This window comes from Aureobasidium subglaciale (assembly GCF_000721755.1).
Source record: "Aureobasidium subglaciale EXF-2481 unplaced genomic scaffold scaffold_17, whole genome shotgun sequence".
Classification (NCBI taxonomy): Eukaryota; Fungi; Ascomycota; class Dothideomycetes; order Dothideales; family Saccotheciaceae; genus Aureobasidium; species Aureobasidium subglaciale.
Window position 1 is genome coordinate 223,937 of NW_013566978.1, and position 27,101 is coordinate 251,037.

Below are 27,101 nucleotides of genomic sequence, written 5' to 3' on the forward strand. Positions count from 1 at the left end.
GTAAATGTTGAGAATACAAGAAACGCGCACGCTTGGAACGAGAATGTCGGAGATGCTCGCGTTCAAAGTATTGCTATTGATCGCGATTCGGCACCCTCAAAATTGCAATGCCCATGACTCGGTATGTATATCGAGATGATTACTGATGCTTTAGGAGACGTTTTTACCACCATTTTTTGCACCAGACTGGACGTCGGATAGGGGAAATCCCGCTCTCGCATCACGACATCACTTGTAGTGATTTACTCTGCAAAGTTGCAAGCCAGACACACATATACGAGCTACGAGTTCGGAAGAGGGGGAGCGGCGGGGCTAGCTCCGCTTGGAAGTGGAAAGAGTCGGATCTGCGGAAGTTACCACGGTTTTCCCATCCACGCGGCTTCCGAGAAATTTTCACTCTCCGCTGTCCAATTCTCTTCGTGCCTTCTTAGCTGCCTCTTTTAATTTTTTTATTTTACAGACCGGGCGAGCATTATCCGCGACATCACCCGCTATTCCTCTGAAAACGCGAAACTAGTCATGTCTACCTTTCGGGTTCCCATGCGACAAAGCATTATCGCAAGTTCAGCTGAGCCCTGTGACGAATGGTGACATTTCAGATCTTGCCATGAAAGGTTCCCAGTGCCGAGAAGATGCTCTACCCCGAAAGGGAAGAATTGCAACGACATTCCTTCGGCGACTCCGAGACTTGGAACTCTATCCACGACGAACGACATGTCTTCGATCTGACGGTTATCACAAAAGGCTGGAGTGGAGAACCATGCAAGGGTCTGCATCTTGCAGCTCAAAAAATGAATGGTTTGTGCTTTCTTTCTGCCAAACTCCGGCGAAGATCACGATATCGTAAGTCCAATCTTCAGATACGAGGGGTTGGAAAGTCCTGGCTTCCTCATCATGTCCCTCATTTCGAGAGTCACAACAATGCATCTGCGAGCAGTCGTCCTGGATGTTCCCCCTCACCCCCCTCACTGCCTATACAGCGACGAGATTCTCAACAAAGTCCCGTTCCCATGCTGTAGACATCTCACAATCACAAGTTTCAGTTTCAACGTCACAAACACATGAACACAAGTCACATCCCCCCTCCCCCTCTTTCACAATACACAAAACAACAACAGTCCTCTGCCTCGCTCAACCTCCTGCCTTCTCCCATCAAGAAGTTTCGAGCTGGATACCCTCCTTTCCTTTCTCTTCGGAGAAGGACAGGCGGAGTAATGGACAAGAACAATCTTCCCGAAGGTCTTTGAGTACGACTGCTTTCGTCATGTTTCAAGGATTGCTTTACTTGGTCGTAATTTACCTCTCGGGACATCTCTCTCTCTGCTTCCTATATAGTTTGTGTGTGATTGTTATTATGAATGTTATCTTTTACTCTTGGCTTCTCGTCTATATCCCTTGCCTTTCATTTTTGTCTGATTGCTTGTTTTTGGTGCATTTGAGTCGGCGGTTGCTGCTGCATCGTGTGTGAGTGTCTTCCTTAGCAGCTGATGTTTTCTTGCTAAGAATCTCGAGGGTAGACCTGTATTTCTATCAGACCTTCGTCCTTACCAAATCGTCATTCTCCACAGGCGCCATTCTTCTTTGTCAGACCTTTCTTCTGCTATCAATAGTTCTTTACCTGTCTCTCGGCCACACAACCTTGTTAGACTTTGTGATATGGGGTGCTAGAAACAGTGCCATAATTCGCGCGAGTGTCAATAGTAGAGAGAGATGTTTTTATTTTCCGCGGTTTTCGACTGCAGCAAATTCAAGTTCAAAAAAACAACCGCAAGAACGAAATGAGAAAGACTGGGAAAAAAAAAAGAGGAACACGATGAAAACTCGATTGTAACCAGCAATTTTACCAACTTGCCGCAATCGCAATATCTTGCAAAGGTTATCAATCGTGGTTATTGAGAAAAGAAAGTATAAAAAAAAAGGGGAGCATCTTGCGAGATAGCTTTTGAGATTATAAGAGCAAAAGAGTGTTTGTAGAATAGAAATGGCAGCTAGTCTGCTTGATTGGATTGTTAAAAAAAGACACCATAGACTTGCTTTGACCCCAACATGATTCTTGTTCATGGATTCTTGATTCTTTACCAATCTGCAGCAAGATTTTGGAGCTGCTGAGCTCTTTGCTCTTCTCTTGTTAATGTAGGTTCTGCTGCAGATGTCTGCTCTGCACTAGCTTCATGTGTCGCTGTCTTTCGCTCCCTGACCTCTTGTCCCTCGGCAGCCACATCGTTACCGGTCGCGGTTGTAGCAGCTTCATCTCTGATAGTAGTCATCGAGACACTCTCCCCCTCTTGTGCTGTAGAAGACGGCTCAGCCTCCAAAAGTCTCTGCCTCTCTGCTTCTGCAGCAAGTCGCTCTCCCTCTTCACGTCTTTGTCGTTCTTCCGCTTCTCTTCTAGCCACGACCGTGCGCTCGCCGACGCCAGGCCAGAGTGAAGCGATGAGAAGAGCAAGTAGACGTTCGGCGGGTCTGAGGGCTTGTCTGAGCGCACCTTGTTGCTGTGGCTGTGGTTGACCGGGTAACTCGACGACAGTTTCCCACCATGATTGCACGGTATCTCTGATGGTATTGCCGATTCCGCCGGCGTTGATGGCCCAAAAGACGATACCGATGGCGAGAAGAGCTAGTGGTCTGCGCCATCCTTGGCCTGAGCCTAGAAAGATCCAGGCAAAGAACAAGAGACGGAGTAACATCCAGCCATGAGCCAACAGAGGCTGCCAGGGTGCCAGAGCATTGGGCTCTTGGTTCTCTGCACCTCCTCGGTTTATTTGCTGGACGAGTTGTTGTGCAATCTGTTCTGGGGCTTGCTGAGGATCTACAACAACAGGAGGTGGGTTGAAGCCAGGTGGTGGAGGAGCTTGAGCAGCAGGCGTGTGAGGTCGTGTGTGACCAAAGGGTGGATTTGATATACCAGGCATGCTGAGCATAGGTGTAGGGGGCAGACTAGCAGTATATGTGCCCTGGGGAGAAAAGAGGAGAGCCTGTGGACCTGTAGGTGAGGACAGTAGGTAGACAGTTGGCGATGACGGGTTGAATTGCTGGACTTGTGGTTGGGGTTGCTGGTGAACCAAGTTGTGTATATTGGGAAACCCAGGCAGAGGCATTTGACCCATGGGCATCCCATGTTGACCAAGTTGGCCCAGGGGCATGGGTATGGCGATTGTGCTCTGATTGATGGTTATGGTGGCAGTGCGATGCTGCTGCTGGTGTTGGTGCGGTTGTGATTGTTGTGGTTGTTGATGTTGTTGTTGCTGTCCTTGAGGATGAGGATGTTGAAGAGGATGGGCGTGTAGGTGTGGATGGTGGTGATGGACATGTGTGTGAGGATGGTGATGGGCGAACGGGGCCGGAGTGCCTGGAGCACTTGTCGGAGGAGTCGGTCTCGGCATGGCAGGCAGCATGTGTGCAGGGAAGTGCTGCGGAGGTTGTGTTTGTGGGCGGTTCGCATGGAGTTGTCTCATTTGTTCTTGCTGGCGCTCCATGAGTTGCTGTAGCAGATTGGCTGAGGGAGCGCGGCCATGTTGTATCGTCGGAGTAGGAGTAGCAGTAGCACCTTGTGGTTGGGGGACAAAGGCAGCACCGGGAGGCATTAGCGGATGTTGAGCTGTGCCTGGGGGGAGTATGTTCGGTCTGGGCGCATTCGATACGTCTCCGGCAGACTGAGCAGTACCCCAAGATGCGAAGAGGGGCTGACGAGTGGCAGCAGTCTCGATGGGAGTGGGAGGAGCGCGCACCACCAGGTGGAGAGTGAAGGGAGTGGTCTGGGTGAGGGCGGCCTCTCCAAACAGCTGGCCCAGCGTCTCGTTCTCGTTTGCCAGGAGGCGACCAAAGTGGATGAGTCTCATGCGATCTGGCGTGGGGTTCGAAGGCAGCTTCTCCATCAGCAGCTGCTTGAGCATGCCAATGGTGGTGCTGAGGGGCACGTTGGCCATGTCCAGGCTGTCACCTAGCCCGGCCGATGGCGAGAGGATGCGCAGCGAGAGGGTGCGCGTCGACTGTGCCATGCTGCTGTTGGATGCTCTGGACAGAGAGCGGGCTGACATGTGTTCCAGCGTGTTTGTCAAGCTGGCCATTCAGCCCTAGCACCAGCTACGTCAATGGAATCCGGGGTCTTCTATACAGCTGATGTCACTAGCTTTTCCCTTCAACTTTCCCTTCTGCTGTGCAACATGTCTTCGACTCGGGTATTACGGCATCGCGCCTTGGGAAATGCCCATGCGCCTTTGCTTAGAAGCTCACAACGACTGAGAAAGCAATCCTCACGACAATTCTCCTCCTCTCGCCCCTCACACGCTCCCTTTGGCACGCGTCTAAGAAGTGCCCTTCGCGATACAAAAGTCGTCTGGAAGCCAATCCCCATTGGTCTGGGTGTCGCCTTCCTCGGCGCTTTCCAATTCTACCGTACACAAGCCCGTCAGAGCGACGAAGAAAAGGCTCGTCAGCAGGCCGAACTGGAAGATGGAGGAAAGGCTCCCAAGAGAGAGCGCATCAGACCTTCTGGTCCCTGGCAGGTCCAGATCATGTCGACTCTACCGTTGAAGGCCATGTCTCGCATCTGGGGCCGCTTCAACGAACTCGAGATTCCATACTACCTCCGCGTGCCAGGCTTCAAGCTTTACGGCTGGATCTTTGGTGTCAACTTTGACGAGATCAACGAGCCCGACCTGCACGTCTTTCCCAACCTGGCCTCCTTCTTCTACCGTACCCTCAAGCCCGGCGCTCGTCCTCTAGACCCCAACCCCAATGCTCTCCTCAGTCCCGCAGACGGCAAAGTCATTCAATTCGGCACAATCGACAACGGCGAAGTCGAACAAGTAAAAGGCGTAACCTACTCTCTCGACGCCCTCCTCGGCTCCCAGAAACCCACTCGCGCAACTCCAAACCCTCAGCCCAGCAAAGACCGCAGCAAGTCTGCCGATCAAGAAATCATCCGCGCAGATGAGGAGTTCGCAAAAGTGAACGGCATCTCCTACACCCTGCCCAACCTCTTCTCGGGACCCGAAAGCAAGGATACCCCCAAGACAGCCACAGAAGACCAGTCCACTCCCGCAAGAGCAAGTTCAGAACAAGAAGTCCGCGACTCCCTCGCTCTAGGCGATGGCAGCACCGCCCAAGACAACTGGTGGCAACCAATCTCAACACCCACCCGTCCCACAGCCCTCTACTACGCAGTAATCTACCTCGCCCCCGGCGACTACCACCGCTTCCACTCCCCCTGCTCCTGGGTCGTAGAATCCCGCCGCCATTTCGCCGGTGAACTCTTCTCCGTCTCCCCATACCTCCAACGCACCCTCCCCGGTCTCTTTACCCTAAACGAACGTGTCGTCCTCCTCGGTCGCTGGCGCTACGGTTTCTTCTCCTACACCCCTGTCGGCGCGACAAACGTCGGCAGTATCAAGATCAACTTTGACAAGGAATTACGCACTAATTCGCTGACTACGGATACAGCAGCCGATCGCGCTGCTGCTGCTGCCAAGGAGCAGAATTTGCCTTATTCGGGCTTTGCGGAGGCGACTTATAATGGTGCTTCTGCGCTTTTGCATGGGCAACCGTTGAAGAGGGGTGAGGAGATGGGTGGGTTCCAATTGGGAAGTACAATTGTCTTGGTGTTTGAAGCTCCCAAGGGAAGAAGACCTAGTTTTGATGAAGGTTGGGGTGAGGCTAGTGGGGTGGGTGAGGACAGAAGGGGTGGTTGGAGGTGGAACATTAAGCCTGGGCAATATGTGCAGGTTGGTCAGGCTATTGGATGGGTTGGTGATGAGCAAAAGGAAGCTTGATGATGCTCGTTTGGTCAAGAACCATTGCTTGTAGTCGATATGATGTATTGTATTTTTATAATTTGTACAAAGAGTCTTCATCTGTCTCTAGCATTCTTCTTTTCCTCTGCGCTCCTCGTAGTAGAGCCAAATGTATAATCTAGCAAATACTCCCTCTCCACAAGCCATGACGATAAACCATGCAAATGTCAAACAACCAGCCCTTCTAGCCATGAAACTCCTCGATCCAGCAAACCAAGTCCCGACCCTCACGCTCTCCATGCAACACCAAAAGCAAAACCCCTCCATCCTCAGGCCCTCTTCAACCACTGGTCTTGGCAAACACAAAATCAATCCTAGAATCCCTCTGACAAAGCAATTCCCTCAACACAACATCCCCCACCGCGTCTTCCGCCCTCTCCTTGACCCTAATAATCCCATCTTCCTCTTCCCCATCAACTTCTCCTTTACCTTCTGCAATCTCTCTTCTCAACACTACTGCATCAAGATGTGAGAATTGCATGAGTGACGCCATGGCGGTTTGCTTGCTGTCTTTGCCGTCTTTCGACTTCTTCTTGGGGGATAGACTGGCGTGCAGGGCTGTGTGGTGTTGACGGCGGAGACGTTCTTGGGTTTCTGGGTCGATTTGGGAGGAGCGGAGGAAGGTGGGGAGGGCGGGCATTTCTTCTTCATGTTCATCGTCTTCGTCCTCATCTTCCTCTTCGTCTTCTGTGGCAGGAAGTGATGTTTTCGGTGATGACGAGCTAGAAGCATGAGACATGGGCACAGAGCCATCACACGCACATTCACAGCCAAGTAAATCATGAGTCTGACATCCCTCGCGCAAATCCAGAGTGAATAGATCTCTCAACTCTTCAGGCGTGAAACTGGAAGCATTGGCCTTGTTGTCCACAATTGAATCTGCCAATCCTTGCTTTGTGAGTTGACGTTGGAAAATCTTCTCTTCAAGAGCTCCTTTTGTCAGGAAGCGGTAGATATGGACGGGATGTTTCTGGCCATCGCGGTGGACACGGCCCATGGCTTGTAGATCGGTGGCTGGGTTCCAGTCAATGTCAAAAAGGACAAGGCGACTGGCGCCGATGAGATTCAGACCAACACCACCGGCTTTTGCTGAGAGCAGAAAGACAAAGCAGTTGTTAGCTGAAGTGCGGTTGAACTTATCAACCAAGCCTTGACGTTGGTTTGCAGGAGTGGAGCCATCAAGACGAAGATGAGGATATTCGAGGGCGGTCATCATTTTGCCGATGATGTCCAGTGTAGCCGTATAATTTGAGACGACCACGATCTTCTCCTGCGTCTTCGTACGGACAAGATGAAGGAATTCATCAAGAACCTGTAACTTGCTACCACCACCTGGGCTCTTGAGGTCCGAAGCAGGAACTTTTGATAACAGCGAATTGACAGTTCCCTCCTCCTCTTTGGACGCGTCCTTGATCAGTAGCGAAGGACTGTTACACAGCTTCTTCAGCACGTTGATCATCTGAAAGGAGGCTTCGCTGCTCTTCAGCGCTTGGTTCAAGACTCCAGTACTAACAACAGCCTCGTACACATCCTTCTGCACCTGAGTTGGTCTACAATAGACCACGTACTCGGTCTTCGGAGGCAAGTATTTTGAGAGAATCTCTGCAGTGCGTCGAAGAATGAATTGACCAGTAATCGATGCAAGCTCTTCACTGCAAGCCTGACCCTTCTCAATGTCCTTTGCCGTTGCGCCCGGTGTTCTGCTCTTGAGGATAGGGCTTTCGTACTGCTTCTTGAAAGCAGAATAGGTCTTCAATAAGCCCGGATTCACAAAGTCGACCATGGTGTAGAATTCGCTCAGGTCGTTCTGAATTGGTGTGCCTGAGAGAATGATTCGCCTCTCAGTATTCAGTGACTTGATCGCCATGGCGGACTTGTTGTTGGCCGTCTTGAGTCTGTGGCCCTCATCGGCGATAACGATGTCCACACCCAGTCCTTGTTGCAGCTCTTCCTGCACATTCCTCAGTTTCTCATATCCGATGATCAAGATGTTGTAACTTTTTCCCTTGGTAAAGTCGCTGAACCGTGTTTTGTTGTTCTCTGCGACCATAACTCCCACCTTCTCATTGCCTAGCCATTTCTTAAATTCTTTGCGCCAGTTGTTGATAAGTGTGACAGGACATACGATCAAAGCTTTCTTGATCACCGGACCATCCTCGTAAACCGGATTTTGCTTGAGCAAGGTCCAGATCAGAGCAATTGTCTGTAAAGTCTTTCCCAGCCCCATCTCATCAGCCAGAATCGCTCCTTCTCCTACGAAGGGTCGCATACCCATGACACACTCGTACATGAAGGCCACACCAGCACGTTGATGCTCTCTTAGATGTTTGGTCAAGTTCGGATCAACCACCACATCCACAATTTGCTTTCCGGCAGGCGCTTGTTTCGGACGTTTCATGACGAGAGCGTTTGGTTCGTTGGGATCATGACGTGGAAGGCAGACAGTCTTGCCATCTGATTTAGAACGCGAAAGAGGCACACCAGTCTTGTCTATCATCGGGCTTTTGAATGCAGCACCCGGCTTACTGAGCATTGCAGCAGACCGGGCCGGTACATCAACTTTTGGACCAGAGTCGTAGGCAGCAGCAGCTTTGCCGAGCATGCCAGATAGCTTCTTTTGCGTCTGTACAGGTAGAAGTGGTTTCCGAGCCAATGGGACCGAAGATCGTGCAACAGTCGTGGTCTTAACAGCAACTGCCTTCGGAGCCTTCTTCTGAGGTAGCATTGACTTGGCCTCTTCTCTAGAGATGCGTGAGTCTATCTCAATTTCCTTACCACTCATGGTGAATGTAGATCCTGGAAGCAACGGCGTTTTACAGACAGTCCTGCCAATGTCCTTTCCATCCGAGTCTTTGAGGTTGGCATATCCTTGTGAAATGCTGAGGATGCCGTCACCATCCCAGATTTTGTTCTTTTTGTTGGTTATCTTGCGCCAGAGAACGGTAAATCTGGCATCCATAGGGTCTCCACCAGACGGTCTTTCTGGAGACTCACAGACAGTATCTGAGGAGTTTCCATCTTGTTCAGGATGTTGTGGCGATATCCTCAATCTTTTCGCAGGTCGCTCTGATAAAGTTTCCTGTGCCGCCTGGGGTGTTGAACCAGATGGCCTCGTGAGTAGCGGCGATTTGAATGGTCTGTACATGCCGTGCGGAATGAATCCAATGTTCGAAATTCAATGGAGTTCGCCACTCGTGGCTGCAAATTCACGAGAATAGAACTTTGGCTGGGGAGACGCGTTGTTGACGCGCGACCGTTGCCTGACGACATCATCGCTCTTTCCTGCAACACATTTCGTCTCTGGAGGGAGCTGCACGACTGAGAACGGCAGTGACTGAGCGTCACCAGTCCAGTGCTAATTACCAGAGCATTGGTCCGAGATGACTGTCAATGCGTCGCAATCATCACCAGTCAACAAAAGTAAGGCTCGGTACTACTCAATGAATATGTCGTTATTTTAACAAGTCGTAGATCGCTAATTGAGGTACTAATCCACACGCCCTTGGGGGTCCATCGTCCATGCTCTCACTACCGCTGTCAGAATAATACTGCGACCTCCCATGAGTTTTCCACAAGCCGAAATATACCACCAGCCCTGGTGATGCCGCCGAAAAGTAGAGTTAAGATATACCACCCGAATTCAAGGTCTTTGAAGCCCAATAACGCCATGCTAAACTCAAAGCTCCCTTTTCCACTTTGAGCAAAAAACAGCTTGGCGAAGAACGCCCAGTAAATCCTTCCCAAACATCGAGAGATGATCGCTTCAGATCACCACTTGATCTGAGGCTAGTACGAAAAGAAAGAAAAGAAGACCGAAGAAATGGTTGTTGCCGTGAATCGCAATGAATGGATCGTAATGCCGTCCGAGTAAACAATATGCTGGAGCGCTTTAAAACACAAGCAAGGCTTTTAGTGATGTGAGTGGATGCATGCGAATCGTCATAACAGTTCGTTTGCAAGAAAGAGCGACAGTGTCAGGGTTTCACTAATGCTCGTGGGCCAAGGGTCATCACCTGGCCAGTGGTCGTCTCGCAGTCCACACATGGCTGAGGCAAATTAGCAAGGGGCACGGATTGGACAGATCACAGAAGTGAAATTGCTTACATGTTGGTGTACGCGTGGATGGAACGATTACGGATCTCTGCTCGGACTCCGGCGAGGAAGCCCTCGATCTCTTGCTTGCTCCACCCGAATACGCGGGAGAATGGGCCCAGACTCAATGCTTCCAGACCAGCACAAAGGTCCAATGCAGTCTGATGGAAATTGCCGACATTGAATGCGGTAGGATCTGTTGACCACGCTCGGTAAGGTGCTTTGATCACACGTTCTGAGATGTCGGTGAATCCAGCTTGTGAGAGGGCTTGTCGGGTGCTGTGCGAGTAGCGTATGGTTTTGGGCGTCTGATCTGTAGCTCGTACCAGATAATCATACCATTGTCTTAGGAACGAGTCCGGTGGAAGTGTGCCATCGTCACAACGAGGTTCGAAATCTATCTCGAGTTGCTCAATGCAGCCAAATCCGGGTCGGAGATGTCTATCCGCGTCAGCTTAGTAGACGATTATGTTTGTACAATGCTTACGAGATGACTTTTGCGTATAGATTTGGCCAGCTCGAGACACTACCACAGAGCATTTGCATATGAATCAAGTCCCACGAATCTTGTCCCAAACTCCAGTAAGGTGTTTCGAAATTAAAAGGTATTTGGAAGCGGACATTTGGTGGGATTTGGGCAGGTTGGAGGTTGGCGAGATCTAATCCGAGGACCTGATGAAATTTTGGTCAGTGGTTGGAGTGGAATTTTGTGATCTGAATAAATTCACCTCCCCCTCAGGGTATTGTCTGTTGGTCGAGAAATTAGTCTTGAGTCTCCAATTGTGTCAATGGGGGTTACGTACTCGCCCATGTCGATTGCCCAGAAGCCAGTACCACATCCAAGATCCATGATCCGGGGACGACGAGTGACCTCGGGTATCAACCTCGCGGAATGCAGGCTCAATCCAGCTTTGTCATAGAAGAGATTGTGGTATACATCCATGCGATGGCGTTCCTCCTTGGGTAGAAGGTCAGCATGAGCAAGACGAAGGCCAATGCGTGGACTGGCAAAGGTTAAAGACAGAACGGCTCACCTCGTCATGCGGGTACATGTATAGTCCCTTTTGCCATGCATGGTACCAACGTCCATTCTCTTCATACCATTCTTGCTGCATTGGTGCTCTTACTGAGACGGATCTGTAAAAGTAGAAAGGTAAGAAAATGCCAGACCGTTGGATGTAAGAACGATAGAGTAGATGGGCTGACGGGAACGCGTTGGGGCTAGAAGGGGGTGGGACGGATACGCACAAGACTTCTTGAGGGGCAACAAGAGACGCGACTGCTATTCTAGACATTATCAAGAAAAGCCACAGCACATGATCTCCAATGACAGCGAGGACGGCGCGCGGGCGGCTATAAGCAAGCGCAATAAAAGAAAGGCCAAGAGAGGAACGAAGCGCCCCGGGGCGTGAACAGACGAAGTTTTAGTTAGCAGCAGCTTAGGAGCAGCGACAGCAGGCAGTAGCAGTAGTAGCAGCAGTAGTGAACGTCGACAAGGCTCGGGGGAGTGGGCGGCGGGGCGGGGCAGAGGCACTTTAAGGGCACACGCAGTCGAGTTCCCAGAGAGACGGGTGCAGAGAAGTCATCAGCAGCGGCAAGCTGCGCAAGTCTCGGATGGCTCCCGGGCTAGTGCTAGCAATCTGTTTTGTGGGAAAGGGCAAGAGAGCACCTACGAGAAGCAAAATAAAAGGGCGCCAGGATTAGGTGCAGGCAGGAGCCGTGGATCGAAGGGGGTTCTACAGCACAAGCTCGTGCATACCGCCCGAGCGGATGGCATCCCCCTTGGACGGGGTCGCATCTCGCCATTTTTTGCTGTGTATCACCCAAGCATCTGCTCAGTGCTCATCTTTACCCAAACACCAACTGCACAGCAGACGGGGGTTTCAAGTTGGGCCGGTACGGCGTCGGAAGCTCAGGCTCGGCACGACACCGTCTCACCTCTGGCGGCTGACTGGCTGACCGCACCGTCGGTGTCGGTCCATTTGGACACATCTCGCGCTTCAGGCGAATGAGCTAGAGGACGTGGCAGGCACACCGTTTCTCTGTGCTCTGCACAGAGCCCAGATCCACGGATCACGCTCTCAAAAGGGCGATTAGATACACGCCCTCGTGCAGCCCGTGTTTCGCACTTCTTTCTTCTTGGTCCATTTGTGTTTTCCAGCTTCTGCTTTCAATCCACGACAGTCCTTGCTTCCGCTCACTTGCCTCTCTCCTAAGCGTACCGCGCCGAAACACTGCAGCACCAACTTAATATCGCAAGAGTATTGTTATCTCGGATCCCGGTCCCAAGATCCCTGCTTGCCGCTAACAGCCCGCTGTCCCAACTGGCCGGCGCTCTGAACCACTCCAAACCTTCCAGGCAGTCGGTTTTCTTCAGCGTAGCCGACTAATACAATACACACACAAGTCTCCTCTCCTGCTTCACCTAGAGAAGTTAGAAAACTTACTAGATCGCTAGAGGACCCAGCGACGAGACTCGGCCACCATGAGATTTCAGAGTCTACGTACTTGACTCTCTTCATGCGAGGAGCACACCATTAGCAGCACATTCGGTCAGCCGACTCCATGGGCTTGCGAGTGCTGACATCACAGACTTTGGTCATCGAGCCAAGCTGGAAATTGCGAAACTGGAACCAGCGACACCTGCTTTGCGCCCTGCCTTGACGAGGCATGTTTTATACAAAACCACAAATGAGCCATTCAGTGAAAGTTTAGACGACAAACATATCCCTTCCGTCAAATGGCGCTCCTTCGGCTGCATTTTTGTGCAAACGGCTGGGTCGATTCAGCGGTGTCTGCCGCCGCTATTTCTGCAGCTACGGTCAACAAAGTTGCAATGGCAGAAATAAAGAATGGGCCAGTGCAATCTGAAGGTGTGATGTGATGTGCTCCAAGACGATCCAAGATGGTGCTCACTTTCACATTCAAGACTCGACCCACTCCGCCCGACTGGAACAAAACACAACCAGGACCTGAGCTGCTTATATTAAGCTAAGCCTACATGCAGAGATACTGCAACGTAACCAAGGAGAACCGTGTTTCCGCTAGCTTTCATTGAACAACACAAGTTGAGCAAAGCCACGTGCATTGCAACGGTCGTCCTCACAAGCAATTGAAACACTGCTGGAGCTTGTGCCCCGACGACCTTTACATTTATGTTGACAACCACCCGGATATGACACACGGCCGCCGATGCCTGTACAGAATAGAAATGTACGAGATCGGCTTCCGCTCCATTCCTTCGGGTAGCGTACCGCTGTCAGAATCACCCAATCACACAGCCTGCGGTGCACGGCCAGACCGACTCTGATAGCGTCCCCGAGCTTTTTGCGGCGCGACGGGAATGCGGCCCTCTCCTTCGTGTCTTCTTGGCGACCACACCCTACCGAGCAAGTGGGGATTGACAGGGACAACAAGCTGACTCAGGTGCCACCCAAAGTGCTGGATTCTGGGTCTCACTTCTGAGTCTCGCTGTTCGTGCTCACAATCTTGATCTGACCCAGTGCCCGTGAGTCGAAGCAGCTTGTACAGAACCCTTCAACCGGCCAACGACATGGCCACAACGTGGCGTTATGCGTCCAATCGGTGAGCAAGCGCGACGTGTGTACGCTTCTGGAAAAGCCCTACACAGTTGTACTACCCTCGCTACCAACCACCTACAGGGCAACACCAAGAGCTCCATCTTGGTTCCGGGATTGCTGCTGCTCATGCACGCGCATGGTGTGTTCCAAGGTGATGAGCGTGCAAAACCAGGAGGACTCAACCACGCCAAGGTTACCGAATATTCCCCTCTTTTATTCATTCTCGCACGTGGCATCCTTGCTGAGAGACAGGGCTAGGCAACCTCATCTATCCGCACGCAAGCTGCCGCTGTCAAATGTGCTTGCTCGAAACCACGTCAATCTCCTTGAGATGTACCGGATCATCATCTGCCCACTGTAAACGAACGAACCTAGCTGCACGGCATTGCGTATCCAGAATGTGTCTACAAATTACGTGTCTTACCAGAGCCAGTGATAAGCAGTCTGCAAGCCACATAAGACATCGATACCGCACAGGACCATTCGCAATATATTGGCCGCTTCCGTCACAGCCTGCAACACGCTTCTTGAAACAGAATACTCAAAAACATCCTTGTCCCTGTCCCATCAATCGCAGAACCGGGTTCTTTTGCTATCATGCCACTCGAAACGCACAAAACACAGTCTGACGACCCGCAAATCTGGCAGAAGTCAACAAGAAGAATACTCGACTTGTCTCAAGTCTTTCTCGGCCGCCGGGAAGTCCGAATGACGCGGAATCCTTCAGCAGTCCGAACTTGACTTCCTCCCCCAATGTCGAGATCAACGAACGGCCAGTGCTGACGCTTCATGCAGCCGTGTAACATCAAGGGTCCCCATGATGAGGCGGTGACTACAACAGCAATGCCAAATCCTATTTCCACGTGGGTCTGTTGCGGTACAGGCACGAGCAGAGCTTCGATGCCACGCGTTGTAGTTAGCCTACCTCGTTTGCCAGGATGTTTGGAGTGCTTAGATGAGCTTTGCGAAAGATCCGAGATTCGCTGACCGCAACTGCCGATGTTCAAAGAGCGGTGTTCATTCGCCTCTCGGCTTGTAGGTCCATGTGGACGTTATCTGGTTGCATTTTGCCAGACGCTGGTACATACGTTCAGGATCGTACGCATGTTCACGGGATACTCAAGTCTTAACGTTCATCTCTGTTGTCCAGCAGGCACCATCTGCGGAAGTATGGTAATGTTACAGGGTGAATCCGAAGTGCGCATATTGATACTCGTCAGATTTCACTTCTGGTATATCGGTATCTCTAAGCTTGAAGCTCTCTCATACGTATGCGTCTCTCATGAGAAGCAACTTCATTACACAGAGCCTGGCAATCCAGCCGATCCACGAAGATTGCGTGTATCGGTGAGTGCTGACTCTCATTGACGAAGCATGTTCGCATCACTCACCCTGATTCAGCGCAACTCTTCACTATGCGTGATTCACGTGAAGGCTGGACATGAGCAGCATCTCTTTCATCTTTTCTACCGCATTCACTCCTCGTTACGAACCATATTCCTTGCCTCTCTTCTGCATACTAGCATACGTTGGGTGTCGGAGTATTTCCTGACTGGTTCTCCTCGCATCGTCCCCTGCGTCCAGCTACAACTCTTCATCTTGGTCCATGGCATCGCGATATGACGGACCGGTGTTTTTGCACAGCCGCTATATTTGTGCTGGGTATCCCGAGATCTAAATTGCATGCAAGACGCATCCTGCCTGCTCATTACCTTTTCGTCGATATGTTCCGTACATGCAGATTATTCTCAGAGATTTCTGCGTTAGCAGAAGTGGATTCTGCCTGCAGCACCACGACCTCTACAGGCCCAGACCGCATTGCTGTTTCATTCATCCGGTCTTTCGCTTTGCCTCCTGTACCGTTATCGTCGATGCAATCGTGAAGTTGTCGGTACATTCGGTGCGGCTCATGCGCGTTCTCATATGGCCTTTTTCGTGTCAACATTTTCAATGTCGCGGCCCTTTCTCACTACGAAAAGCGACTGTTAGCGAATGACTCTCATCGTATGTTCGTGTCGGTCTATTACCATACTGACGGCACAATCGACGAAGGCTACCAGCTCAGTCGAGGAATTTCCCGAATACACGGGAACTCTTTGCTCGCGTATATTGATGAAAAAAGTGTTAATATGACCAGTGGCTTGAGCTCTGCTCAATCTAAAACACACCTTTCAGGATTGCCCACACTGTCATTCCCAGTCCAAGTATTTCTATTTCCATCCCTTTTCTCTCCAAACCACGTTCGACGTTTCCTCTTCCGGGCTTACGAAAAATAATATTGGATTGCTTTCTTCAATCGGTCTTCTCGCTACCGACAGCTTGGGGGCAGGAACGAGCCCACCCAGCGCATTCACCACACCCATGCGATACAAGATACGTACACACCACACTATCGAGTTAGTGTGGCTGGGAGGTACCAATCATTCGCATATTATATGCGAGAAATATCAGATTTGGCAAGCGATCGTCCTATGAAGGACGAAAAACCTTGAGCTTGGGATTATATTGCATGTCCCGATGGGTGCGCTTACAAAAATGTGAGAGGAAAGTAATGGGATTAAGGTGGGGACTAGGCCAATTATCTTGCAGGTGTGTCAGTATTGTGGAGTTCTTTGCAACGTGATTGGGTGTTGTCTGAACATAGGTGAGAATTTATCGGTATTACTCCAAGTCAATTGGTGTGGAGGACGACCCTGCTCACATTCTTCTGATTTGATTGCACAATGAAAAAGGATGAACAAGACTGCCAATGTGGAGACGTTCTTCTCGATTCACTTCGATATTCTGGAGGATACACATTACCTTCGCGGCGATCAAGAGAATAATTGACCTCCCACAGCGACCTGTGAATACATGACCAACCACTGTCGACTGTCATAAATACATTCAGCCTGTGTGTCAAAACCCCACACACATGCGCCAACCGAACTCATGTTTGATTGATCTCTTGTTCTCCAAGATCCACCTGCCTGCCTTTACATCACATGTCTTGACTATCTTCGTTGACCACAAGTATCTCTCATATCAGATCGTACCCTTACACCTCTAGGCATTTCAACGATAATAGTTATCGCACTCTCAAATCTTCTCTGTCACTCTGACGTTTTGCTCTACTGACAGTCATGCCTGCCTAACCCCTTAGATCAAAGCTCGTATCAAAACCATCGTCTGTAGATTGTTCCCTTCCCCCTTCTACTGGACTGTTCCTGCCTCTCTGTTTTGCTACACTGTTTCTCCTCCTTCTTACAGTCCATCTCTTATCCCATCAACAGTTCTGTGCTTTCCTGATGTCTGAACTCTTCTTACACGTCTATCTGGTACAGATAGACACACGACTAAAGACCACAGATTGACACCTTCCCCCCCCTCAAAGACCTCAAAAACTCCTCTCACCATCTCCACGATCCCCTTCACCCTCGACATCATTTCCCTAGAAGCTACATATCACTGTGCTCAAGATCCACAGTCCTCCCCCATCTTTTCTTTTTCCTGCCTAGAACATCTATCCCTTCTTTTCCTTTCTATCTTCCTCCAGAGACTAAGCCATAACTGGCTACAACACCCCCATATCCTATACCCTATATCCCACATCCCCTCTCTACACCTATAAACCCCTCTACTCCCAAATAACTCCCTCCCCTTTTGCCATTCTCCTCGAAAAGAGAAAACCAATAGAGTAAGAACTCTAAGAATGGTAAACGAATACATTAGATACTGCCCCCCCTAAATATATCTCTCTTATAACTTTTTTCTCTAAGACTCTCTTAGAGTCTATACTTGCATTACTTTATTCGTTCCGCTTCTTACCCCCCCTATTTACTTTGTTCGTTGAATCTCTCGCATTTGCTGTTATATGTTTCTTTTTTTCTTCTTCTTTAGTCATTATAGACTTGGGGAAGAATTTGAAGAGGTTGAATTCAATGTTTTTTTTTTAAGTGGTCTATGATTTAGATTTGATTTTCCATCACATGGTTAGGGGAAAAGAGTTTTGTGACGAGGGGGAGTTTTTGTTTTTTGGCAATTTGATTATTGTGATCAAAGGCGTACGAGTTTGTTTAATTCACCTTTTGTGATAGCGAGAAGGAAGGGATCCAAAGAAAACTGATTATTAGTTGTTGTGACAGTTCTTTCAAGTTTTTTTTTTCCTAAATTCCATCTGGAAAAAGTTTCTTCTCTATTCAAAAAAGTCTTCTAGGAGAGAGAAGGAAAGGCACCAATTTTTTTACTTGGTATACTCCTTCTGCAAAAGCTTAGCAATAGTGGTGAGTTGAATGTTGCTCGTGCCCTCGTAGATGGCACCAATCTTGCTATCTCTCCAGTACTTCTCTGCAAGTCCTTCTCTCACGAAACCCATACCACCCATCCACTCGATAGCCTGGCCGGAAACCTTGCCGGCTACCTGAGAAGCGTAGAGCTTGGCCATGGCGGCATCCATGACAAAGTCCTCGCCTGCTTCCTTTTTGCGAGCGGCATTGTAGACCATGGCTCTTGCTGCGCAAATCTCCGTCCATGCTTGAGCGAGTTGATGTTGCATACCCTGGAATTCACCGACGAGGGTGCCGAATTGCTTGCGGTCGTTCCAGACATAGCTGGCAGCGTTGGAAAAGGCACCCATAGCAAGACCGGTCATCTGAGCAGCGATACCAATACGACCTTCGTTCAAAATGCCAATGGCGTATTTGTAGCCATCGCCCTCCTTGCCGAGCAAGTTACCCTTGGGGATATCGCAGTCGTCAAAGTTTACGACGCAGGTTGAGGATGCCTTGATACCGAGTTTCTTTTCCTTTTTGGCGATGCTGAAGCCGGGGGTGTCCTTGTCGACGATGAAGGCTGTGATGCCCTTGTAGCCCTTTGAGGGGTCGAGGTTTGCAAAGACGATGAAGAAGCCTGCTTCTAGCGAGTTTGTGATCCACATCTTGGAGCCGTTGATGCGGTAGCCATCGGCGGTCCTTTCGGCGCGGGTCTTGAGGGCAAAGGCATCGGAGCCGGAGATGGGTTCGGAGAGACAGAAGGAGCCTGTGGAAGCATGTAAGGCAATGCGCAGCGAGAAGAAGTCAGAGAAGGGAGGAAGTGCTTACCAACAGTGTTGGTAGCCAACTGAGGCAGCCACTTGCGCTTGCTCTCGTTGGTACCGTACTTGAGCAGAGTAGTGTTGACCAGAGTGTTGTGCACATCAACCATGACACTAACGCTAGGATCGACCTTTGCCAGCTCCTCGATACCGACAATGGCAGCAGTAAAGTTCATGCCAGCGCCACCAAACTCTTCCGGAATCTCAATGCCCATGAGACCCTGCTCAAAGCACTGCTCAATGATGTCTTGGTCCATCTTCTCATTCTCGTCCATGCTTCTGACTTTGGGTAGGATGATGTCGTTGGCGAACTTTGAGACGGACTCTTGCATCATTTGCTCAGTCTCGGACATGTGTGAGAGGGGTGTCGGGATGGCATTTGTGAGGTCGTGAGGTTCGCCGGTTGTGGTCTGCCTGAGGGGCTGGGAGGATGAGATGCTGCGCCAGCTGTTGGATCGTCAGTACATGTCATGAACAATCTCTTCAAGGATACGCACCATGGCTTCGACAAGACTCTCTGGCGTAGAGGCGACTGGAGGGACAATGGTCGCATAAGCGGACGGATACTTCTTGCTGCCGACGCCATATTGTGTAGTGGATGTGTGTGTATGTGTGAAAGAGGGAAGGCAAAGGCGAGTGAGAATTTGAGAGCAGAGAAGGTCAAATGTACAAAGGCAAAAAAGATGATATAGATCTTCAGCGGCTAGTGCGGAAGACAACCAAGGGCCGGCCAAGTTGATGCAGGAGCAGCGGACGACCGAATCATCCATCACATGCGGGGACTTCGGAACCGAGGCATCACTCCATCTGGGGTCTCCGCGCCCTGTCGCCCTGTCGTTTACGGTGCGAGCCAACCCTATTCTTCTCTCACTTACCATACCGACTCTGATACTGAAGGACCATATCAAAGGCACTGATATGGAGATTGAACAATGTCAGAGGCTTTGTTTCAAAGCGTCGGATCTGCTCAATCTCGAGACTCTCGTTGACATCAGAGTCAGTGCTTCTCAATCTCTATGCATCGTACCTGCCTCGGGACTCGGTGACATGAGAGTCAGTGCATCTCGACGCCGACGAACACAAGATGAGAGGACGAAAAGGGCATTGCTTCCGAACGAAAAGGGTATCGCACAGCGGGTACAACCTAATCTTGATATCAAAGATGCGAAGCCACCGAATGCTTTTGACATGCCCTCAGACTTGACATTGAGAGCCGCTGTATGCTTCTGGGATTTGAGCATCAAGCTGATAGGTGAATCCTCGAGTTTAGCCATGATGTAATTTAAAAGTGTCGTTTGATATACCATCGTCCTGGCACGTCAGAGCCAGACCGTGTAAGAAGGACAACAACCTCCATCTAGTTCGGTCTAAACTTATTCCTCCTCATCTTCATAGCTTCCACCTTTTTCCTATCCTCCTCAAAGCCCTTGAGCAACTCATTGGCCTTTTCCTTGCGCTTCTCACGCATCTGGAAGCGGTAAAAGTCTTCCTTGCCCTTTGCTTTCTCCTTTTGCTTCTTGGCCGCCTCTTCTGCTTCTTCTTGACGTGCTGGTCCCATGCGTCCTCCGCGTGTGACGGTGACGAAGCCGTCTTCGTCGGGTTCTGCGCGTTGGCGAGCGAGTGCGCGGGAGCGGGAGGCTTCTTGCTCGGCGAAGGAGGTCATGTATGCGTCGACTGAGGCTTGAAGGACTGCTGTCGAGGGGAAGCGGAGCGTGTGGTGGCTGAGATATCCTGTACACCGCACTGTTAGCAAAAGACCGGCAACACAAAAGGATGAGCAGGAGAAGGGAAATCCAACTCACTCGCAGCACCCAAAGCAGGCACTTTGTCTCCTCCCAATCCAGCACCCCAAATAATCTCCTTGCCAGCCTTGACGTTTCTCTTGACCTCCTTGACACACATCTCCGCCGCCGCAGCATCCACAAACGTAACCACACAAGTATTCCCACTCCTCCCCACCCTCCTATCCCACATCTCCGGCAAATCGACCATCTTCTCCTCAGCCCCTCTCTTCCTCTTCCTCCCTCCACTCTTACTAGTCACCGGCGCCGTAACTTTTCTTCCAGTCCTCTGACCCTCGAATTCAACTCGTTCAACTCTAGCACCACCACCACATTCAGCAAACAAACTGCGTAAATGTGACTCTGTAGCATCGATGGGTAGGTTTACGACAAACAGTTCGCGCGGCGTGTTGTCGGTGGGGATTTTGGGCGCATTGGGCCGTAGGTAGAGGTAATGTTTTGTGGCGTGGGGAAAAGAGTCGGTGGCTGGTATTGAGAGTGGGAGGATGGTATATTCGTTTACGCTCGCTGGTATGCGGCTACTGCTGATTGATTTTGTTGCGGGCGCCATGGTGTATTATGATGTCGTGGTTTATGTTGCGACAGTAGGGTTGTTGGAAAGCTGGTCGCGGATGATAATTTTCTGAAAAGGTCTGGCTTGCGCGCTCTGTCTTTGCGGAGAAGTTCCGCGTTCGACCAACAATTTGGCGTCACCCTGACAGGTCGGCTTGAGAAGCTCATCCATTGTGCCGCAAGAAAATCTAGTGGTGCAATCGCTGGCGATTACTGTGGCAATATTGTCAAGAGAATACCAACTATTTGCTATATTTGTCTATGATCGCCTACTCAAGATGGGCCAATGTAATACCGCTTCTGCCATCTCTCCTCTCCCTCTCCGCCTGATGCTTCTATATCTTCTTCTTCTTCTCCATCCTTCCTTGCTCTCTCACGCACTCCGCTGTGCATCGCCTTCGTCCGGCAACTGCTCTCCTGTTTGCACTTCTCTCTCCAAAAAGAGTATAGTGCCAGCGTAGCGTGATTACGCCGCGAGTGTAAATGCTGGTCGTTGGTGTTGAAGAGAAAGAAAATGTGGACATCGTGGTCGGGATCTCGTGATAAACTTTTTTCGCAGGTCATGGTAAGGTCGTGAGAGCAAGCCAGCTCGATTTAGAGAAAGGAAACGTAAAAATAAGCCCAGAAATGTCTTGTATGTGTCAAAGCCGCTCGCGAGCACGCTTGTATGGAAAATGGTTGTCGAGAAATGAAAGATGCTGTCGATGGACGTTTATCAAGCATGAGGACTGGCCTTGTTAATCCGAGTCCAAGATGGTCCTCATGAGGCATGGTATCTATTGAAAGATGACTCAAGCAGAGACGGATGCGGGAATGATAGCAGCCGCAGGGTTGGGAGTCTGAACGGGTAGAGGAGCAGCAGCGATGGCATCGGCAGGGACAACGGGAGCAGACTCGCCGTTGGCATCAGCTTGCTGGCTGCACTCACGAGAAATGTGACCAGTCTCGCCGCAGCGGTAGCAAGTCTTGCCGGCAGTGTTGAGCGGGCCACCATTAGGAGCAGTACACTCACGCGAGATGTGACCCAGCTTACCGCAAGCATAGCACTTCATGGCTTGGGCCTGGCAGTCACGAGCGAAGTGGTTGGGACCACCACACTTGTAGCAAGTAGCGGGACGAGGACCTCCAGCGAAGCCGCCCCGGAATCCGCCAAAGCCACCACGGGCGCCGGGAGCACCACGACCAAGGCCGGCAGCAGCTCCAGGGGTAGGGCATGCGCGCTATAGGATGAGATTAGCCAAGACGGAAAGTGATTGACAGCCGGACTATGCACATACGGCAAGATGGCCAGGCATGCCGCAGGAGTAGCAGCGTCCATTAGCACCGCCGTTCAGACGAAGGGTAGGGCAGTCAGCCTGGACGTGTCCAAGGCCCTGGCAGTGGTAGCACTGCTTGGCTGGGGTGGAGGTCAGCATAACAGTCCAAGCTGAAGCTGGTGTGACGATACATGACGTACATTCAGTAGTGCGAGGCTGAGGGCAGTTGTTTGACTCGTGGCCTATCCAGATGATGAGCATAGCAAAACAGGTTTCAGAGTCCAGGATTGAGTACCAGGCTGCTTGCAATTGTAGCACAGACGCTCGGACGAGGAGCAGACCTCAGCGTAGTGACCGACATTGCCACACTTGTAGCAGGCGCGACGCGATAGAGAAGACATGGTGGATGTTCTGCTGGAAAGCTGTCTTCGAGTCAGATTATGTTGCACGCAGATGGTGTAAGCAGTTGGAAGTTTGTTGTAGTGTTGTTTTGCCAATTGATCCCCCTCATAAATTGATGAACCGCATGAGTGGTTCCACATGTAGTGATCAGAGTTGGAGTGATGCTCATGTTCGACCAGGAGCCATGGCGAGTGAACCGCGTCGAGTCATGGTGGCCGAGCATGACATGGTGCAAGCAGAAACGAGGAAGCTGTTGAGAAAGTGCGAGGATACTGGCACGACGGAAGGGTGCATGTGGGATGCGACCAACGAGACGACTGACCTGATGGTTTGCGAGATTACTTGACCTGCTACAGCGTCAGCGTCTATAGCTCCCACACGTTTGGTGCTTGGGAACGGATCGTCTTCTTGTCTTACACTGTTACTGCTGACTGGGAACCCGGATTCAAACTATAGTCAGATGCTCCAAAGAATTGCTGAACCAGACAACACGATACAAGCAATGCGACAAGCGAGTTGAGATGAGCAACGAAGGTTGGACGGTTGTTGTTGTTGCGATTGCGGCGCGAGAGGCCCGAAAAGAGGGAAACGCCGAGGGCAGACCCACTCCAACCTTTCGGCCAGCTTCATGCACTGCTCCCCCCGCTGCGAGCCTTTACCTCAGATCCAGTCAACATTCCCATCAACTTTCGTCAAGCGTGAATAAATTTTGCATCTGGTTACCTCTGAGGCAGTCAACAAGACGCGTAGAGATAGGCTTCATGCTTTAGCTGCGCCGTTGACGGCTTCAGAGGTAGCTTGCAGGTACCAAACCTGATCCGTGCACGCATATCTGCTATACATGAGCCGAATCCTGCTGTGAAATGTGTGGTCGGTGGCTGGGAGGCTTGTTGCATTTTCGTTGATACTCTGCTGTTGATTGATTGTTACTCAATATACTCGGCGCCTTTGTCGTTTCATTACTGTGACTGCCACTTCCATCAACGCCCTATTGCGCCTCATGCACTCCACCAATTTACTGCTTCTCCTGCTCAATCACTGCAGGTGCCTTGATTGTGCGCTCGCTCAAGAACTCGAGTCCTTCACCGCCCTGGTGTATGTGTTAGCACGGTCTCTCTTGTTCCCATTCTGACTTGTACTTACGTAACTGATCTTTGGTGAGATCTCGACGCCAGCGTTGTCGTCCTCACTCGTCACAACAGCTCCGACAGCCTCGAGCCATCTAGTACCTTGACGGAAGATGTCGCGCTTGCTGGTGTCAGGATCGTCCTCACCAGTCCCTCTGGCGTTCTTGAGAGGCGAGAATTCATCTTCTCTCTTGACCTCTTGACATGCGAACTTGTCCATGGAAAGGAAGGGGAAGCAGTCAAAGACAAATTGCTCAAGCTTGATGCCGTTGGGCTTCTCAGGCTTGACCGTCTCACCCTTCTCAGTGTCGACGTAGGGAATCTTCTTTCTGGCAATGTGATGAGGAAGTTCAGCCGACCACTGGGGAATGCTCTCGAGGAACTTGTATGAGTAGTAGTGGTTGACGATGTTGGCAGCGCGGAACTTCAGCAGACTTGAATCCTTGGAGTCTTTTGCCTCGGAAGTCTCCTTGTCAATCTCCGAGTACTCGACAACATCAGGCTTGCCATTCTTTGACAAAATGAGACCAACAGACTCCTTGGCATCGCGCTTGCGAACGACCTTGGTGGCAATGTCTACATTCTTGGAAGCAGAGAAGCCGATAAAGGTGGGATCGGCGACTCTGACTAGGCAGTTGTCGACACAATATGCGTGAATGTGCTTGATGCCTCTCTTCTCCATGTCTTGAACAACACCAGACTTGAAGAGGGCATTGTAAAGACCACCATTGCCATCAGGTGCGACAGCAACCTTTGACTTTGTCTCCAACAAAATCTTGCCGTCGTTGGAAATGCAAGGAAGAGTACCCTGCTCGAAGAAGACGACATTGTTTCTGTTGAGGCCAAAGTAGGCGTGCTTCTCGAAGAACTCTTCGGTAGGCTTGCGAGTAGGGCCACTGGTCATGATGTACCAGGGTACAACGACCTCTTCCTTGTTGTGCTCGTGTTGAGCCAGGTGCTGGATCTTCCAAATTCTCTCTGCTTGAAGCTGGAACAGCGACTTCTGACTAGGAAGTCCAATGTCGTAGCATCCTTTGGGGGCAGAGCTTCCCAGGCGAGTACCTTGTCCACCAGCCATGAGAACAACTGCAACCTGGTTCTGGGCAATGAACTCCAGACCCTGTGTGTACCATCTGTTCAGATCCTCTGGCTTTGAGTCGTAGATGGAAGAAGTGGCGGATTCGGGAAGCTGCTCGAGCTTGGGTGCGGCGTCTTCAGACTCGGTCTTGGGAGGGTTCAAGGCGCGTTTGGTGATGTCGTTGACATATTCGGGGTCAACTTCAACGAGCTGTTGGTAGAGGAAGCCTTTCTCGGCAGAGTTGAGGTCATCCCAAAAGGCGAAGACCTGCTCCTGACCAGCCTTGGTGAACTTGTCCAAGAGCTTCTGGTAGTCTTCTTGGCTGGGTTCCTCGGGAGCTTCGTGTGTACTGGTCAGATGGAGCTTCTCCAGAACGTTGTTGATCATGGCGGCAGCCATGTTGTGTCGTGTAAGTAGAGCGGTGTAGCGGGGTAGAGGAGTGGTGTCTGACGATGGTATGGAGGGAGCACAGTGAGGGAGCACAGTGCTTGGTGATGAGAGTGAATGGAGTCAACCGAGAGGGAGCAGAGGTGGGAGAAATCGAGGAGAGTAAAGACACGGAATGCTAATCGACACTTTCTTCTTTGATGGACCCTGCGACGCCTTGATTCGAATCAACAATCATCGGATGGAGATGCACGAGCTTCGACCCCCCACTTGCGTCACTCTATTTTTGGCTTTCCAGTTTCTCTTACAACTTTACATCCCAGACTAAACTCCTTGTGTTCTTGAGTGATCACAGTCTGTCTCAATTTAGCACACGAAAGTTCATCACCATTCGTCTACGAACACTCCGGGACTCTTCAAATCTTTAGCTCAAGCTCGCACTCCGAGAAACCGATGCTCGGGGTGTTTCAAGCCTAGGCGGTAAAAGCCAACGTCTGAAACGCTATCTCATTTGGCGCATCGTACACGACTCAATGACTTAAGGGCGATATAGCCACTCTTCTCTACGGAACCTCACCTCAAAGTCGACCTGACCGAACATGCCTACTGCAGCCATCAAATCGTGATCCCCCTCCAGACCAACGATACTGCCACAGTCATCTCCATCACGTTCCTCATACATGCTCCATCCTCCTTCTTTCTGTCCCTCTCTAGTGAAGAAGACCTCGACATCCCTTCTACGGCCGGGGAATTGTGCCGGTTTGATGATCATACCAATACCGACTGTCTCGCCGTTCTTGAAGTAAGTAGTGAAGTCTTGACCACCACCGTCGTCGTCGATGTAGCGACGGCCGTCATCACCATGCACTCCAAGACTGGCTCTTTCCCATCCAGGGAGTCGGAAGGCAGGGTATGGGGGAGCCACGAATCCAATCGCGACTCCAGCATCTCCTTCATCGCCTGAATCGGAACTCATACGAGTCACACGGATTTCAAAATAGATTGTGAAAGGTCTTCCCTGGGTCCTCAAGGGATCGTTCAAAGCCGCAGAGTATAGAGGAGCAGAAGTAGTCAGGATGCAGTCCTCGCAATTCTTACGTGTGCGGACAGACCAAGTGTTCCGTTCGCGCATGGCTCGTGTCAACTCGCCAGAGAAGTTTGGCGGAGGTTGGCTGAATGTGAAGCCGTGGCGGTGGAAGTCCTCATGGACTGCGCGAGGAACTTGGCCAGGAGGGTAAAGATGATTACGATTACACCAGTCTTTAGCCTGTTCAGCCGAGTACTGGGTGGCGTTCGCAGTTGGAGAGGTATCATAGGTCATAGCAGGAGCAGGTGGCAGAAGACTCGTGTCTGGCACAGACAACCATGGAGCATAGTCCGGTGGAGCGGACTGGTCGTCATGACTGTGTGACGGGGGTGGTCCTGGGGGAGGGGCAAATTGTTCATTCGTACTGGCCCTCTCGTCGCGTCTCTGATAGCCCGGTGGCGGGCCTGGAGGTGGTGCATAAGATCCAGATGAAGCTTCTTGCCTCTTGGCCCAACCCGGTGGAGGTCCAGGGGGAGGATTGTATGCCTCCTTGGTCATGATGAATAATGTAGACAATAAAGGGTGAGTAGTCTGTTAGGTCGTTGAAAATGCAAAGTCGAGGCCGATCGGTCTCCTTATAAGGTGGCTTGGTGGCAGGCGCAGAACGAGGCAGATCCCAAGTTTCGGACGTCACGAAGAGGCAGTGTCGACGATGAGCCAAGGCAGGATGATGGAAGGATTGCCAGCGACTGTTCTGACCCGGACATTTGCACCCAAGGATGTCTACTTTTGTTTGACGAATAACCCCTTGTCCATGAAAGACGAGTTTACTGATGGGGCATCGTTTGTCCTCTGTCACATACAGACTTTTTTCCAACTGTATCGGAAAGCTGGTCCAAGGAAGACAGTGTGATTGCATCACTTGAGGGCGAGA

General features: G+C 50.9%; 11 protein-coding genes across 11 annotated transcripts; 4 read left to right on the forward strand and 7 right to left on the reverse strand.

Annotated features, from left to right (window-relative positions):
• Nucleotides 1-2,075: 2,075 nt before the first annotated feature.
• Nucleotides 2,076-4,037, reverse strand: AUEXF2481DRAFT_6837 (uncharacterized protein; the record flags this gene model as incomplete). Its single annotated transcript, XM_013486269.1, has 1 exon — nucleotides 2,076-4,037. One exon carries the CDS (start codon nucleotides 4,035-4,037, stop codon nucleotides 2,076-2,078), a length of 1,962 nt encoding a protein of 653 aa, XP_013341723.1.
• Nucleotides 4,038-4,163: 126 nt separating this feature from the next.
• On the forward strand, nucleotides 4,164-5,771 carry AUEXF2481DRAFT_67628 (uncharacterized protein; the record flags this gene model as incomplete). The annotated part of the gene is made up of 1 exon (XM_013486408.1): nucleotides 4,164-5,771. The coding sequence occupies one exon, from the start codon at nucleotides 4,164-4,166 to the stop codon at nucleotides 5,769-5,771; it is 1,608 nt and encodes a 535-aa protein (XP_013341862.1).
• Nucleotides 5,772-6,072: 301 nt separating this feature from the next.
• Nucleotides 6,073-8,937, reverse strand: AUEXF2481DRAFT_47613 (uncharacterized protein; the record flags this gene model as incomplete). Its single annotated transcript, XM_013486384.1, has 3 exons — nucleotides 6,073-6,514; nucleotides 6,551-8,246; nucleotides 8,274-8,937. The coding sequence occupies 3 exons, from the start codon at nucleotides 8,935-8,937 to the stop codon at nucleotides 6,073-6,075; spliced, it is 2,802 nt and encodes a 933-aa protein (XP_013341838.1).
• A 551-nt stretch (nucleotides 8,938-9,488) lies between these two features.
• AUEXF2481DRAFT_336305 (uncharacterized protein) lies at nucleotides 9,489-11,347 on the reverse strand. Its single transcript, XM_013486444.1, has 7 exons — nucleotides 11,133-11,347; nucleotides 10,919-11,021; nucleotides 10,688-10,842; nucleotides 10,613-10,631; nucleotides 10,372-10,556; nucleotides 9,897-10,325; nucleotides 9,489-9,838 (listed from the first exon to the last, which is right to left on the reverse strand). The coding sequence occupies exons 1-7, from the start codon at nucleotides 11,177-11,179 to the stop codon at nucleotides 9,802-9,804; spliced, it is 975 nt and encodes a 324-aa protein (XP_013341898.1). The 5' UTR covers nucleotides 11,180-11,347; the 3' UTR covers nucleotides 9,489-9,801.
• Nucleotides 11,348-13,972: 2,625 nt separating this feature from the next.
• AUEXF2481DRAFT_336545 (uncharacterized protein) lies at nucleotides 13,973-14,695 on the forward strand. The gene is made up of 3 exons (XM_013486445.1): nucleotides 13,973-14,194; nucleotides 14,261-14,633; nucleotides 14,686-14,695. Exons 1-2 carry the CDS (start codon nucleotides 14,063-14,065, stop codon nucleotides 14,450-14,452), a joined length of 324 nt encoding a protein of 107 aa, XP_013341899.1. The 5' UTR covers nucleotides 13,973-14,062; the 3' UTR covers nucleotides 14,453-14,633; nucleotides 14,686-14,695.
• A 2,992-nt stretch (nucleotides 14,696-17,687) lies between these two features.
• AUEXF2481DRAFT_67582 (uncharacterized protein) lies at nucleotides 17,688-19,122 on the reverse strand (the record flags this gene model as incomplete). The annotated part of the gene is made up of 3 exons (XM_013486402.1): nucleotides 17,688-18,481; nucleotides 18,544-18,974; nucleotides 19,034-19,122. The coding sequence occupies 3 exons, from the start codon at nucleotides 19,120-19,122 to the stop codon at nucleotides 17,688-17,690; spliced, it is 1,314 nt and encodes a 437-aa protein (XP_013341856.1).
• Nucleotides 18,989-20,050, forward strand: AUEXF2481DRAFT_337220 (uncharacterized protein). Its single transcript, XM_013486446.1, has one exon. It carries the CDS (start codon nucleotides 19,275-19,277, stop codon nucleotides 19,815-19,817), a length of 543 nt encoding a protein of 180 aa, XP_013341900.1. The 5' UTR covers nucleotides 18,989-19,274; the 3' UTR covers nucleotides 19,818-20,050.
• On the reverse strand, nucleotides 19,538-20,942 carry AUEXF2481DRAFT_42046 (uncharacterized protein). The gene is made up of 2 exons (XM_013486357.1): nucleotides 20,339-20,942; nucleotides 19,538-20,267 (listed from the first exon to the last, which is right to left on the reverse strand). The coding sequence occupies exons 1-2, from the start codon at nucleotides 20,886-20,888 to the stop codon at nucleotides 19,894-19,896; spliced, it is 924 nt and encodes a 307-aa protein (XP_013341811.1). The 5' UTR covers nucleotides 20,889-20,942; the 3' UTR covers nucleotides 19,538-19,893.
• Nucleotides 20,943-22,340: 1,398 nt separating this feature from the next.
• AUEXF2481DRAFT_336827 (uncharacterized protein) lies at nucleotides 22,341-23,262 on the forward strand. Its single transcript, XM_013486447.1, has one exon. It carries the CDS (start codon nucleotides 22,397-22,399, stop codon nucleotides 22,892-22,894), a length of 498 nt encoding a protein of 165 aa, XP_013341901.1. The 5' UTR covers nucleotides 22,341-22,396; the 3' UTR covers nucleotides 22,895-23,262.
• A 200-nt stretch (nucleotides 23,263-23,462) lies between these two features.
• Nucleotides 23,463-25,339, reverse strand: AUEXF2481DRAFT_42051 (uncharacterized protein). Its single transcript, XM_013486358.1, has 2 exons — nucleotides 23,692-25,339; nucleotides 23,463-23,638 (listed from the first exon to the last, which is right to left on the reverse strand). The coding sequence occupies exons 1-2, from the start codon at nucleotides 25,150-25,152 to the stop codon at nucleotides 23,564-23,566; spliced, it is 1,536 nt and encodes a 511-aa protein (XP_013341812.1). The 5' UTR covers nucleotides 25,153-25,339; the 3' UTR covers nucleotides 23,463-23,563.
• Nucleotides 25,340-25,678: 339 nt separating this feature from the next.
• On the reverse strand, nucleotides 25,679-26,725 carry AUEXF2481DRAFT_31342 (uncharacterized protein; the record flags this gene model as incomplete). The annotated part of the gene is made up of 1 exon (XM_013486308.1): nucleotides 25,679-26,725. One exon carries the CDS (start codon nucleotides 26,723-26,725, stop codon nucleotides 25,679-25,681), a length of 1,047 nt encoding a protein of 348 aa, XP_013341762.1.
• Between the last annotated feature and the right edge of the window lie 376 nt (nucleotides 26,726-27,101).